The 15,141-nt window shown below is 38.9% G+C and overlaps 1 protein-coding gene across 2 annotated transcripts in view; it reads right to left on the bottom strand.

Moving 5' to 3' along the window:
* Positions 1-15,141, bottom strand: part of LOC311134242 (inter-alpha-trypsin inhibitor heavy chain H3-like) — a 135,311-nt gene that overhangs the window by 73,078 nt on the left and 47,092 nt on the right. Inside the window, exon 20 of one of the 2 annotated variants that reach the window (XM_084167862.1) lies at positions 13,514-13,780. The exons of the other annotated variant lie outside the window; for it this stretch is intronic. Within the exon in view, the coding sequence (XP_084023988.1) occupies positions 13,666-13,780 (115 nt within the window). The 3' untranslated portion in view covers positions 13,514-13,665. Of the gene's footprint in view, positions 1-13,513; positions 13,781-15,141 lie in introns of those variants that run through there. 2 annotated transcript variants of the gene reach the window in all.

The raw sequence follows: 15,141 nt of genomic DNA, 5'->3' as shown, positions 1-15,141 counted from the left end.
GAACTTGCGTGCGCTGCAGGATTTTAATCCATGACGGCGTAGTGTGTTACTAATGGTTTTCTTTGAGACTGTGGTCCCAGCTCTCTTCAGGTCATTGACCAGATCCTGCCGTGTAGTTCTGGGCTGATCCCTCACCTTCCTCATGATCATTGATGCCCCACGAGGTGAGATCTTGCATGGAGCCCCAGACCGAGGGTGATTGACCGTCATCTTGAACTTCTTCCATTTTCTAATAATTGCGCCAACAGTTGTTGCCTTCTCAACAAGCTGCTTTCCTATTGTCCTGTAGCCCATCCCAGCCTTGTGCAGGTCTACAATTTTAACCCTGATGTCCTTACACAGCGCTCTGGTCTTGGCCATTGTGGAGAGGTTGGAGTCTGTTTGATTGAGTGTGTGGACAGGTGTCTTTTATACAGGTAACGAGTTCAAACAGGTGCAGTTAATACAGGTAATGAGTGGAGAACAGGAGGGCTGCTTAAAGAAAAACTAACAGGTCTGTGAGAGCCGGAATTCTTACTGGTTGGTAGGTGATCAAATACTTATGTCATGCAATAAAATGCAAATTAATTACTTAAAAATCATACAATGTGATTTTCTGGATTTTTGTTTTAGATTCCGTCTCTCACAGTTGAAGTGTACCTATGATAAAAATTACAGACCTCTATATGCTTTGTAAGTAGGAAAACCTGCAAAATCGGCAGTGTATCAAATACTTGTTCTCCCCACTGTAGATGCTCTACAGATGGTCATACTATCAACAAACTGTTTGTTGATACGCAACTGACTATTGGTTGTTAAGCAACTGCTTGCTAAGGTTACTGTTAGGGTTAGGGTAAGGTTTAGAATAATGGTTAGGGTAAGGGTTGGGGTTAGACCTTCCGGTAAACAAGATGGCGTATTGAATACACAGCGGTGCGAATCACCTCAAGATGAAAACATAATATTAAATATCAGTAAGTTAGACTAAATATTAGCACTTCATATATTTGTGGGTAATAACATTCAATCTGGATAATAACACAAAACAAATTATAAGGCTAGAGAAATGTATCGACAAATATTACAGCAACAAGCAACACTCAAACATGACGGAGGATAAACGAGGAGAATCAATCTCCAAGAGAAAACGCGACTCATCGACTGATACAGATGATATACGCTTTTCACCACTGGGACTGGTAAGTGTGAAAAGCGATCTGTTGAAGTCGATAATGACAAACCGGGCATACTAGAGTTGGTCAGTAATGATGTAAAAGAGTTGAAGGCGAGTCTTGAAATGAGTGACGAAAAAGCTGCGATAATGGAGAAAGATACAAAAAAGCTCAAAGGGACAGTCACTAAGATAGAAACGGATGTTAAGGAACTTAAAAAGGAGAACAACTTTCTGAGAGAAGCCTTACTAGACATACAAACTAGATCGATGAGAGAAAATCTAGTACTTACGGGTATCCAAGAAAAAGGAGAGGTTACCGAAACAATTGTGAAGGACTTCTTTCTTACAACGCTTCAAATCCCACTCGATGCTGTCGATAAAATCCAACTCGAACGTGTACACCGTTTCGGACGAAGAGGACTGAGATATGAGCGTCCAATCGTTGCCAAATTTGCTTTCTTTAAGGATAAAGTAATGGTTAAAAGCCTAGGTAAAAGACTTGCTGGCACGAAAATAGGCATAAATGATCCGTTCCCGAGGGAGATTGCAGCACGGCACAAAGAAAATAGATTAAAAGGGAAGCCTGTTGCTCTCATTGTCGATAAACTGTATGTTGACAACCAATTGTTCCGCGACACAAAGACTACTCCATGGCTATTCTGAAAGTTCTAATAGAGGAGTCGAATAATGGAACACCCAATACTAGCCTTGGTAGGGATTGTAAAAATAAAGCACATTTATAGTATTTATAGTATTTTCTAAAGGGATAAGACGGTATTACAAGAAAAGATGACTAGCAAAATAATACATCTTCAAATATAACTAATTAGAACACAAGTACTCAATCAACATAGTGGAGATAAAAACATAGCAAACAGAAGACATAGAAGGCACAGTTTGTGGGTATGTGTGGATGTATTGTGATGGAAGGTGTGGTGTGCATTTTTGTGTTTGGAAAAGTGTGGCGTTAAGTGAGTGAGAAAGGAAATGGTTGCATATCCCAGAATCAACGTGTGTCTGTGAGCAGGGGTTGTTAGAGAGAGCTTTCAATTTTGTGCAGATTAGGGATAAACATTTTAAAATAAAGTATACATCTAATCTATTTTTTTTGTCCTATCATCATGGAACGATCCCCAACCCTATATCCTAGACACCCACCTGAGCGACCCATACACCAAAGAGAAGTCCCCATCTGTGTTTTATGGCCCTGCTGTAAGTTGCATATATGCAGCCAAAACAGAAAAATAAATGCGGTCAGAAACCTACTTGAGCAGCACCGCCCCCTCAAGATTCTGAGCCTGCCTGGCAGGGTTGGTCCTACAAAGCCAGAGCCCCCTGATGGGAGAGCATAATATACAAGGAAATTCTCAAAGCTGCTAATGAGAACCTTGACGACCTTGTACCTAGCCGGTGGGGTTTCCGGTGGGGTACCCCCACCCAGGTAGTGGCAGTGCTGGCAACACTGGCTGTAGTAACCCATGGGGAGGGGGTCACACTCTGACAATCAGAGAGGGGGCATATTATTGTGGCCCTGGTGGCACAAAATAATCAAAGGTCTGACTGCACGGAGATGCTTGGGAAAAATGGTTACAACGGGGGACCAGAGTGTTTGTGCCTCAGGGGAAGAGGGTGGATCTGATCTCCATCACCTAGGACTTGACATTGGTTAATCAAATCTCACATTATTGTCAATTTTTGTTCAATCTTGCATGCTTTCTCAAACAGCAGTAACTGTATATGCATTCGTAAATCAGGTCCTTTCTTGAGTTGGGCTCTGGGATGTAACAACCGTTGAGCATCTGATCATATGTTTGATTGTGGAGGAAAGGGGTTGAGTGTGTTAGAGTATGTGCGTATGTGTGTGTGTATCCCACATCTGCTGCAAGGGGGTAAGGATGTTATGGAGAATATAGGATGAACCACAATAATTGTTTGCTAAAATAATAATTGCTTGACAAAAATGTAATGTAATACAATGGCAATCTGGGTTATATGCCAACATTATTACGCATATTAATTGATAATGATGGAAATTAAGATATGCAAGATATTTGAATAGATATATATTTTTAAATAGCTATATATATATTGAGGTGAGAGCATTGGAAATGCTTTTCGCGGTTGACCTGCTTCTGTTTTATGGGTGGCACTGTGTGCTGTTTTCGATGGATGGGTCCTGGCCTCTCGGGGGCCTAGGGATCCGGGGGGACGGGGGTGGTATGCCAATCACTGGGATGACTTAGTAGCAATGCAAATATCATGGTACAGATATATGGGCACTCAATCACTATGGTATTTTTTATTGGTAAATTTACAAACATATATAATGATAAATAGATTTGAAACTTGTATCTCATTATGGTATGTGGTGAAATAAGTATAGCCAGTTATAACTGTAATGGCTTAGCAGATAATAACAAAAGAAGAACAATATTTATATGGCTCAAAGAGAAGGAATATAATATCTATTGTTTACAGGAAACTCATTCAACAATTCTAGATGAAGTTGCATGGGAAAAGGACTGGGGGGGGGGGGGGGGTGATGATATTAATTGACAGTAATTTCGATCCGAATGTGTAAATTGTCCGAACAGATCCACAAGGTAGAAGGATTATTTTAAATATGTTATTGGATCATAAACAGATATGGCTCATTAACCTTTACGGACCAAATAATGAAGATCCACACTTCTTTGACAATATTAATAATATTTTATCAACCATGCAAGCAATGCATTACTCTATTATTATGGTGGGAGATTATAATACTGTTTTAAATAGCTCAATGGACCGTAAAGGAAATCACACTACAAACTATCACCCTCAAGCTCTTAAGGAAATCGTGAATGTCATGGATACATTAGAACTAGTAGATATATGGAGGCTTAAATATCCTGACCTAGTGAGATATACATGGCGGAGACTCAATCAAGCTAGTCATCTTGACTTCTTTCTTATGTCATTCTTGTTGGCAGCAAACGTTTTAAAAAGTGTTTATAGGGGACAGAATGCGGTCGGACCATCATATAATTGGCATATACATTACTCTTACTGAATTTCCACGTGGGCGAGGATATTGGAAATTGAATCAAAGCCTATTGGATGATAACTTGTTTTTAACTAGGACAGAGGAATTATAACTGTTTTTTCCCCGACATAACATAGGTACAGCAAATCCCCTTATTGTATGGGATACTTTTAAATGTGCCTTTAGAGGCCATGCAATTCAGTACTCATCTCGAAAACAAAAGTAATTTAAGTCAAAAGAGTCCATACTAACAAAAGAAATAGAAGGTCTAACAGAACAGATAGATAGCAAAAAAAACTGTAGCATAGAGGCTCAGATTAAATTAGAGGAAAAACAAAAATAAATGGAGAAACTTATTCAAGAAAGAGCACGTGTAATATATTATAAAAAATAAAGCAAACTTGATGGAATATTGGGAAAAATGCACCAAATTATTTTTTAATCTTCAACATAGAAATGCTACCAAAAAGAATTTACTGAAACTGGTTACAAATGACGGAGTCACCCATGATTCACCAAATACTATTTTGAAGGAGGAAGCAAAGTACTTCAAGCATATGTTTTCATTTCAGTCGCCTCCATCTACTCAAACTGAAGCTAATTGTAGAGATGTTTTTTCTATTGATAATGTAAAATTAACAGCCATACAGAACGACTCATGTCAAGGTGAAATTACAGAGGAGGAACTTCTGGATGCAATTAAAGACTTGAAGTCCGGGAAAACTCCAGGGTTGGATGGCATACCAGTCAAGATATACCAAACCTTTTTTTGATATACTCAGAGGACCGTTATTAGCATGTTTTAACCACTCCTATGTAAATGGTAGATTATCAGACACTCAAGAAGAAGGTCTGATTTCATTATTACTGAAACAGGATACAAGTGGAAAATATAAAGATCCAGTCCATTAAAAAAATTGGAGGCCCCTTACACTTCAGTGTTGTGATGCAAAAATTCTAGCAAAATCTATAGCGCATAGAATTAAAAAGGTATTGTCGGACATTATTCATTCTATTCAGACAGGTTTTTTACATGGACGATACATTGGAGGTAATATAAGGCAAGTACTGGAAACAATAGAACACTATGAAAAATCTGGGAAACCAGGCCTGCTATTCATAGCAGACTTTGAAAAGGCATTTGATAAAGTACGACTGGGGTTTATATATAAATGCCTGGATGTTTGTAGAGCATGGCGTTTGCAATGCCAGGGTTGTGGGTTCGATTCCCACGGGGGGCCAGTATGAAAAAAATAAATATAAATATATATATATATATATATATATAAATAATGTATGCACTCACTAATTGTAAGTCGCTCTGGATAAGAGCATCTGCTAAATGACTAAAATGTCAAATGTAAATGTAAATTTAAATTTTGGAGAATCTCTTATAAAATGAGTTAAAATCAAGTATAGTAACCCTAGGTGTAAAATAGTAAATAATGGCTATTTCTCCAAAAGTTTTAAACTGTCAAGAGGAGTGAAACAAGGTTGTCCACTATCGGCATATCTATTTATTATGGCCATCAAAATGTTAGCTATTAAAATCAGATCCAACAATGATATCAAGGGATTAGAAATCCAAGGCTTAAAAACAAAGGTGTCATTGATTCATGTTTTCTTTTAAATCCACAACTTGAATCCCTCCACAGCTTCATAGAGGATCTAGATACATTTTCCAACCTCTCTGGATTACAACCAAATTATGATAAATATACTATATTACGTATTGGATCACTAAAAAATAAAAATGTTACATTACCATGTAGTTGACCAATACAATGGTCTGATGGTGATGTGGATATACTCGGAATACATATCCCAAATGAAATAAATGATCTCACTCCAATACATTTTTAATTGAAAGTTAGCAAAAGTAGATAAGATCTTGCTACCATGGAAAGGTAAATACCTGTCAATTTGTGGAAAAACCACCCTGATTAACTCTTTAGTATTATCCCAGTTTACCTATTTGCTTATGGTCTTGCCTACGCCTAGCGAATAGTTTTTGTAATTTTTTGAGAAAAAAATATTCAGTTTTATTTGGAACGGCAAGCCAGACAAAATTAAACGGGCCTATTTATATAATGAATATGAATTCGGAGGACAGAAATTATTAAATATTAAAGCATTAGACCTATCACTAAAAGCCTCAGACATACAAAAGTTATACTTAAATCCGAACTGGTTCTCTAGCAAATTAGTAAGATTGTCTCACCCAATTATCAAGAATGGCCTTTTTCCATTTATTCAGATTACCACCTCTCACTTTCAGTTATTTGAAAAGAAAATCATCTCACTATTTCTAAAACAAGCCATAGAAAGTTGGTTGCAATTTCAATTTAATCCTCCAGAAACGACAGAACAAATAATGCAACAACTATTGTGGTTAAACCGAAATATACTAATTGATAAAAAACCATTATTTTTTAATAATAAAAAAAAAGGTATAATCTTTGTAAATGATATCATAAAAAAAGGTATAATCTTCGTAAATGATATCATAGGTAGGACTGGTGGAGTTATTTCGCACATGAAGCTAACAAAAACATATGGAAATGTCTGCTCTACCCAAAATTAAAACCAAGTAGAAGGGAGAAAAAGTAAGGAACTTGTCTGTCGGCCCTGTATTAAAGAACATAATTGGTTAAAGAAAATTGTGATAAATAAAAAAGTATACCAGTTTCATTTAAGGACCAAAGGATTGACAGCCGTCCCATTGACTGCAAAATAGTTGGGAAGAGACTTTTGACATACTGATTCCATGGCATAGTGTTTATGAACTGATACGCAAAACGACGCTGGATTCAAATCTTTGAATTTTTCAATTTAAATTATTATACAAAATTCTTTCTACCAATAGAATGTTATTTAGATGGGGGATACAATCTTCCCAGCTCTGCAGATTTTCCTGTGAAGAGACAGAATCATTAAATCATTTGTTTTGGTACTGTCCATTTGTAGCTTGTTTTTGGACACAGGTCCAGGAATGGCTGCAATATTTACCTGGAGCTAACCCTGCACTACTGAGTGTCAAGGTCGAGGTAAGGGGTAGACCAAGGCGCAGCGTGATGAACAAACATACTTTAATTAGTTAAAGCATCAAAATACAAAACAAAACACGACTCGTGACGTCCACGGTATCAATGACCGAACACGGAACAAAAACCCACAACCACAAAGGGAAAACATACAGTTTAAATATGGCTCCCAATCAGAGACAACCAGCCAACAGCTGACACTCGTTGCCTCTGATTGGGAGTCACTCAGGCAAACATAGAATTAAACACAACAGAATTACCAACATAGAAATACACACATAGAATGAACACACCCTGGCTCAACATAATGAGTCCCAGAGCCAGGGTGTGACACTGAGATATAGCACTACTGGGTGATCTGAAAAGTCATAGTCTATCGATCAATAATATAATAATACTTGTAGCACAAATGTTTATTTTCAATTTACAATCTGTAGAAACAATGAGAATGGAAGGGTTCAGAACTTTTGTGAAACATCACAGTACAGTTGAAAAATATATGGCAAATAGAAATCCAATATGGATGGTGTTAAGAGATAGATGGGAGGTGTTGAATGGAGTTGAAGGATGGGACTAATAACAACTAACAACAACTAATAACAACAAGATAACTAATGTAAAGCATAATGTGTCCATAATAAGTATATAGGTTATAGGTTGAGAGCTTTTGTGAAAGAGCACATTTAGAAAGATATGGCATATAGAAGCAAACCGGATGGCATCATGAAAATGATCGGCGAAGTTGAGGGTAGAGGAAGTTTAGGAGAAATATAATTATTGTAAAATTGACTGTGTCCATAAAATTTATATAGTATGTATAAGCTGGAAGTATAGGCCTAAGCATTGTTGTTCACTAGTTTACTCCAATTAGGGAAGGGGTGCTGGGGTTGGAAAGTAATAAAGGGAAATATATCTTTTTAAAGGATATGTATATGTATGTCTGTATATGTATTTATATGTATGTGTATATGTATGTGTATGTATGTATATGTATATTTATATATATATTTGCAAGAAAAAAAACATATGGGGGATTGAAAGTGATGCAGACAATTACATTGATGGAAGTTACAATCTCTCTGCAATATTAAAGCTGATCTACCCCCTAAAAAATAAAAAAAATAAAAGGGTTAGTGTTATAGTTATAGTTAGGGCTAGGGTTAAGGTAAGGGTTAGGTTTAGGGTTAGGATAAGGGTTAAGGTTAGTAGATAGTTAGTTGAAATGTTACTAATAGTCTATAGATAGTCTGTGGAGCATCTACAGATGGACTATCCAAATAAAGTGTTACTGGATGTGCTCATTGTTATGGCTGGAATGGAATAAATGGAACAAAGTCAAACACTTTGTTTCCATGTGTTTGATGTGTTTGGGACCATTCCATTGATACCATTCCAGCCATTACAATGAGCCCGTCCTCCTATAGCTCCTAACAGCCTCCTCTGCTTATGATACAGATTATAACTATGATGAAACTCCTTATTGAACATTATTACTTTTTTAAATAATCATATTTAAACCCCAAAGATACAGTATGAAACGTGAATCTTACCCAATGGGTATTGCATTGTATTTACAGCAGTCTACTTGCTTAGGTCCTGCAATAAATCACATATCATAGCTGCCTCTAATATCCATAAATGCCATATGTTACTGTGTACATCTCATGCATTAACCCTCCAAAACCATACTTAAAGGCCTAGTGCAGTCAAAAACATGATTATCCTGTGTTTTATATATACACTACATGACCAAAAGTATGTGGACACTGATCGTCGAACATCTCATTCCAAAATCATGGGCATTAATATGGAGTCCCCCCTTTGCTGCTATAACAGCCTCCACTGTTCTGGGAAGGCTTTCCACTAGATGTTGGAACATTGCTGCGGGGACTTGCTTCCATTCAGCCACAAGATCATTAGTGAGGTCAGGCACTGATGTTGGGCTATTAGGCCTGGCTCACAGTTGGCATTCCAATTCATACCAAAGGTGTTCGATGGGGTTGAGGTCAGGACTCTGTGCATGCCAGTCAAGTTCTTTCACACCGATCTCGACAAACCATTTCTGTATGGACCTCACTTTCTGCACGGGGGCATTGTCATGCTGAAACAGGAAAGGGCCTTCCCCAAACCGTTGCTCAAAGTTGGAAGCACATAATTTTCTAGAATGTCATTGTATGCTGTAGAGTTAAGATTTCCCTTCAATGGAACTAAGGGGCCTAGCCCGAACCATGAAAAACAGCCCCGGACCATTATTCCTCCTCCACCAAACTTTACAGTTGGCACTATGCATTCGTGCAGGTAGCATTTGCCTTGCATCCGCCAAACCCAAATTGTCCGTTGGACTGGCAGATGGTAAAGCGTGATTCATCACTCCAGAGAACGCGTTCAATGGCGGCGAGCTTTACACCACTCCAGCCGACACTTGGCATTGCGCATGGTGATCTTAGGCTTGTGTGCGGCTGCTCGGCCATGGAAACCCTTTTCATGAAGCTCCCGATGAACAGTTATTGTGCTGACGTTGCTTCCAGAGGCAGTTTGGAACTCAGTAGTGAGTGTTGCAACCGAGGACAGACGATCTTTACGCGCTACGCTCTTCAGCACTCAGCGGTCCCGTTCTGTGAGCTTGTGCGGCCCACCACTTCGCGGCTGAGCCGTTGTTGCTCCTAGACGTTTCCACTTCATAATAACAGCACTTATAGTTGACCGGAGCAGCTGTTTGAAAACACTGCCTGGAATTTCAGCCTATTTTGGTCTGATGGAGTTTTGGCCTGCCTGGTGACTAGGTGGTAAATTAGTTACAGTTTTTCCCAATTGCTAAAACACAATTTTGCAAACTAGGCTGGTTTTGTCAAAATACTTAACACAATTCACAAAACCACACACCCAAACTGCAAAGTACCTGCAAAATGAAGCACTGCAACCAAAACTACATATAGCATTATCAAAATCAAACGTTTGCACGAAATGGCACACACTTCATTCATATTACCAGATTTTTGTCTAACCAACTACACACTGTTGGGCATAATGAAAAGCACTCTCATCTTTAGTGTGCTTTGCCATAATACTAAAATAGTTCAAATTGTAGAAAATTCTTCAGATTGTTCACATGCACAGAAATATTTGCAGATACACACACATGCTGTTGAAACACTTATGTTTGTATTTGTCACCAAACAAGTCAGTGCAACATATGCACAGCAGATATATTCACATTGGACTGAACAAAAATATCCTCACAAAAAACAGTAAACTGAAAAAGAAAATTGCAGAAAAAATGTGCTGAAAAAATATATAGAAAAAAAAAATAGGCAAGAAAAATAATTAGGCAGCATCTTGCCGCACAGCTGTGTCTGGCCACAACGGCTCGTCCACATCACAGGCAATATCTTCCCTTGCCAGACATCGAGGGAAGAAGCGCCTTGAGTGCCTTATCCATCTCTGAATCGCACCCACATCAATCTCATCACATGCCTCTTCCATAGCCTGCACAAGAGGCATGCGCACAAAGGGCTGCCGGTCGTATACCTTCCACCGCCATGCTGAAAATAACTCTTCTATGGGGTTCAGAAATGGTGAGTATGGTGGGAGGTATTGCACGAAAAATGGTGGGTGGTCAGCAAACCAGTTTTGGACTGGGGCTGCACGATGAAAGCTCACATTGTCCCATACTACAACGTACCGGGTTCTTTGATGGTCTGCATCATTCATACGCTCTGGTGGTATGAGAATGCTGTGGAGTCTGTCCAGAAATGTGAGAATATGGGCTGTGTTGTATGGTCCAACGTTGGCATGACGGTGGAGGACACCATGCGTATTGGAGATGGCAGCGCACATTGTGATTTTCCCACCACGTTGGCCAGGAACATCTATAATGGCTCTGTGGCCAATGATGTTTCTCCCCCTTCTTCTGGTCTTTGCTAGGTTGAACTCAGCCTCATCTCTAAAGATGAACTCATGTGGGATTGCATGAGCATCCATTTCCAGTACTCCCTGAAAACAAAGAACAAAAGCAGTCAATATGGTGTTATCCAGTACACTGGGAAACAATGTTGCGTGTAGTATACTGCAGTCAATATTGTACTTACATCCACATATGCTCGTCTGACCTCTTTATTTCTTTGAGAGTTTCTCTCAAACGGCACCTTATAAAGTTGTTTCATTCTGATTTGGTTTCGCTTGAGAATGCGAGCCAATGTGGACAGACTGACTCGTTGAATGTTGTTGAATATGGTGTTGTCTTGGATGATGTGGCTTTGAATTTCTCGTAATCTGATTTCATTATTTTCCAAAACCAAGTTTACAATGGCAGCTTCCTGTACCCCGGTGTACATTTGGCCCCTTCCTCCACCATGGTTGCGTCTCTCAGTCCTTTAGAAAAACAAATAAACTAAAATATAGGGCTTGGACAATGCAGCCTAAAGATATTTCCCCCACAGTAGAGTAAATTGTACAGGAAACTTGTGCAGTTAGTGTATGACATCAGCCATTCATGAAGTAAACAGGTGTCACCCAACTGATACACTATGACATGGGGTGTACTACATAGTGTGAAATACATTTTGGTTACATACCTGTACTCCAGTCTAAATGTCCGGATGACACAGGCGACAGTAAAACGGCTCAAGTTGGGCTGTACTCTCTGTCCAGCCTCTCTCATTGTCAGCCCATGGTGGATGACATGATCAACTAAGGTTGCTCTGATTTCATTTGAAAGTTGTTGTCTTCTTTGGCCATGAACTCCTCTACCAGCTCTACCCCTACCTCTCACTCTTCCTACCCCTCTCATTCTCACCCTCCCTCTTCCTCTTCCTCTCTCTGCAACGTCTTCCATTGTTGTTGTAAAACAAAAGGTGCTCACCTGTGGTCTTTTAATAGTGCTTACTTCCTGATTGAAGTGGTAACAATTAACCATTGAGGTGTTTGGCCAGGTGGCACATGTATTGGCCAATTAGCTCATGTAGTGTCATTTTGAATGGCAGTGTTTTGAAATGGCAAACATGTGACTTTATGTCAGATTGTTGTGTCTTATGCAGAGAACCGTGTGCAGTGCATTTAAAAAGTGCCATTTTGAATTGCAAAATGTGTGTAAAGCAGAAAATGTGTTTAGACTTTTGGAGACTTGAGAAGAGGTTTTGCGCTCTGTGTTTCAGTTTAAATAATTGTGCTGTGCATGTCATTTTAGTGTGTTAGCAATTGAAAAAAAACTGTAATACACAAATAAGAAAGAGAGTTCCAAACCTCTCTTCCAATAACAGCTAGTTTTCTGACCACTCAGACCACTCAGACCACTCCCAGAAAGTCCTAAATTCTGAAACATCCACTGTTTATTGCATGATGTTAATGGCAAGTAACGCTAGTTATCACCCAGAGAATGCTAAGGTCTGACTCTCCACCTTTTATCCTGTGCAAGCTTCAGTGTTTGTTCATGCAGGTTGTTGTAAGTGTTGAGCAAAATCGTGTAGCTACTACTTTGTACAAGCTTCTGGACAAAGGGACTAACATAGCTTCAGTGCCATGTGTGAATCTTACAGTACTAAAGGCGATACTTTACCATCTGTTATTATAATATTCACAAAACAACCAATAACAGGGTCATACTCCCAACATTCTAAATTGGCAACCTGAAACTAACCAACCAGTTTTTGTCCCTAAATACAACATTCATAAGTGAATCACACAAATATATCTAGTACTGCTGAAGGCAAAACTATACACATAACATGACCACATTGTCCTATCTTATCTCAAGTGGCCACATGTTCAAGGCACTCTCCCAGGATATTTCAAAAAAATAGTTCAAATTCTTCCACATTTCTTCAGACTATTTCAAGCACTAGTGTTGTATGCGTTTCAATGAAGTTTGAGGAAGTTGAAATATATTACAACATAAATACCAGAGTAATAAATCAGATGGTCCTGGTATCCAACAACTACTTACATCTAGAGCGCTGGACAGTCTGGCTTTGGTTCTGGGCCCCCCGGCTGCCCACTGTGTGTGTGTGTGTGTGTTTGTGTGTGTGCATGCATGTGTGTGTGTGTGTGTGTGTGTGTGTAAGTTTGTGTGTGTGTTCATGGTGGCAATTATTGTGTTGTTAGTTTGACTTACTTCAGCAGTCACACTTTAAATATTGTACTTATTTCTTATTATTATTCTTTAGAAAGCTACTCCTCTTACATAATTTTCCTTCAGGAAAAATACATTTCTAGCTCTATATTGATCCGCTTGAGTTTCGTCAGAAAGACAGCATTTATTGATGACGGTGGAATGCAACAAAGAAGCCGTCAAACATAAAATGATATTTATTCAACAACGAATTTGTCACAAAATATTTTAGCTGTGTTATTATGTGAACTCATAGAACTCTATAAAGAAACCTCAGTCTTTATTGTTGCTCTTCCTAATTCTAGAACATAATTACTGTATGTATAGTGTTCAGTTAGAGTTGTGTGACGGTGAAGTCAGCTAGCTCCCCCTGTAGGGCAGACTGAAGAGGCAGCAACCAGCATGCCACGGTGGGGGCAGAGCGAACACTGAGATCCACAGCAGAGTCCCTACAACACACACACAATCCGCAACAACATTCTTAATATAATAGCATGTACAGAACACTCCAGTGGATGCTACACAGAACCATACACTCAAACAAGCCTGGCCTCAGAGCCATACGAAACATGCTTTACGTATTTCTGAGCACCTCCAAGACGTATGATGCCTACCAATGGTCTAGTGACTTTAGACAGAAACGAAAATAAGAAGGTTGATCGGGGGTGGGCCTAATCCGCGACCGTCTACAGTAGCACTGGGGTTGTACATGGGACCAAATGTAGATTTGAGTATGGGACCAATTTAAAGAAATGTACCGTATAGTTATGAAATTATTTGTTACAATGCAGGGTTTTCTCTGTATCAAAAAGGGGCTTAGGTGGTGGGCGTGGCAGGCGACGTGGCAATTGGCGTGGTTGGTCATCTGCGGCGCTGAATTCTGTCTGGGCCCTGGGCAAGAAAATTTGAGGCCCTCATCTTGGCAGCGGATTTAAAAAAAAAATCAGTTTTAAAGCTAATTTCCTGCAATTCTACAAATTTTGCCATGGTGAAAGATACTGTTGCAGTTTTAAAGTAATTTTCCTGCAATTCTATACATTCTGCCATGGAGATGAGACAACATTTTGCTATTTTTAAGATGATTTCCTGCAATTCTACACATGTTGACATGGCTAATGCTGTGTTCTTTTGCTCAAACATTATAATAAAATCAATGGGGGCCTGATTGTCTAGCTTTTATTTTGGGGATTGTAAGTTCCCAAAGATAATAGGCTATTATTTAAAAATATATAGGTCCATTATCTTTTCTAAATACTTTCAATTTGGGTTTTAGTCTTTTAGGTTTACACTGAAAGCGTTCTTCCATCTCGTAAATGTATTTATTAATTTTTGTATGTTTTTGCAATGCACCACAAATGTCATCCCGTGACCCACCTGCACCCCTGCTGAGACCCACAAGTGGGTCTCAAACCAACAGTTTGGGAACCACTGGTCTAGCATTCCAAAGGTTGCTTGTTGGAGTTAGCCCCACCCTTGCCCAAACTGTTATTCTAAACTTTACTAAAATCACCTAACCTGCCACGAATATTCCACTAACCTTTGTCGTTTTAGTTCTCCTAACCTTTTACGTAAATTATCCTAACGTTTGTCGTTAGTTCCCATAATTTCCCAACATAAATTCTCCCCATAATTCTCCTTTGTCGTTACGGCACAACAACCACAGAAAGACAATATTACCATACATCCTCCAAGATTTATGCTATTGTACGACCGGTTAAGACGTATGATACTATACGTCCTATAAATCGTATGATATTGTATGACCACTATTCCATTCATAATGTAGCCTAACGTAATACTGTACATCATA

This window comes from Coregonus lavaretus, assembly GCF_964263955.1.
Source record: "Coregonus lavaretus genome assembly, chromosome: 8".
Classification (NCBI taxonomy): domain Eukaryota; kingdom Metazoa; phylum Chordata; class Actinopteri; order Salmoniformes; family Salmonidae; genus Coregonus; species Coregonus lavaretus.
Note: the sequence above shows the minus strand (reverse complement) of the source record. Positions and strands in the feature narration are given on the sequence as shown.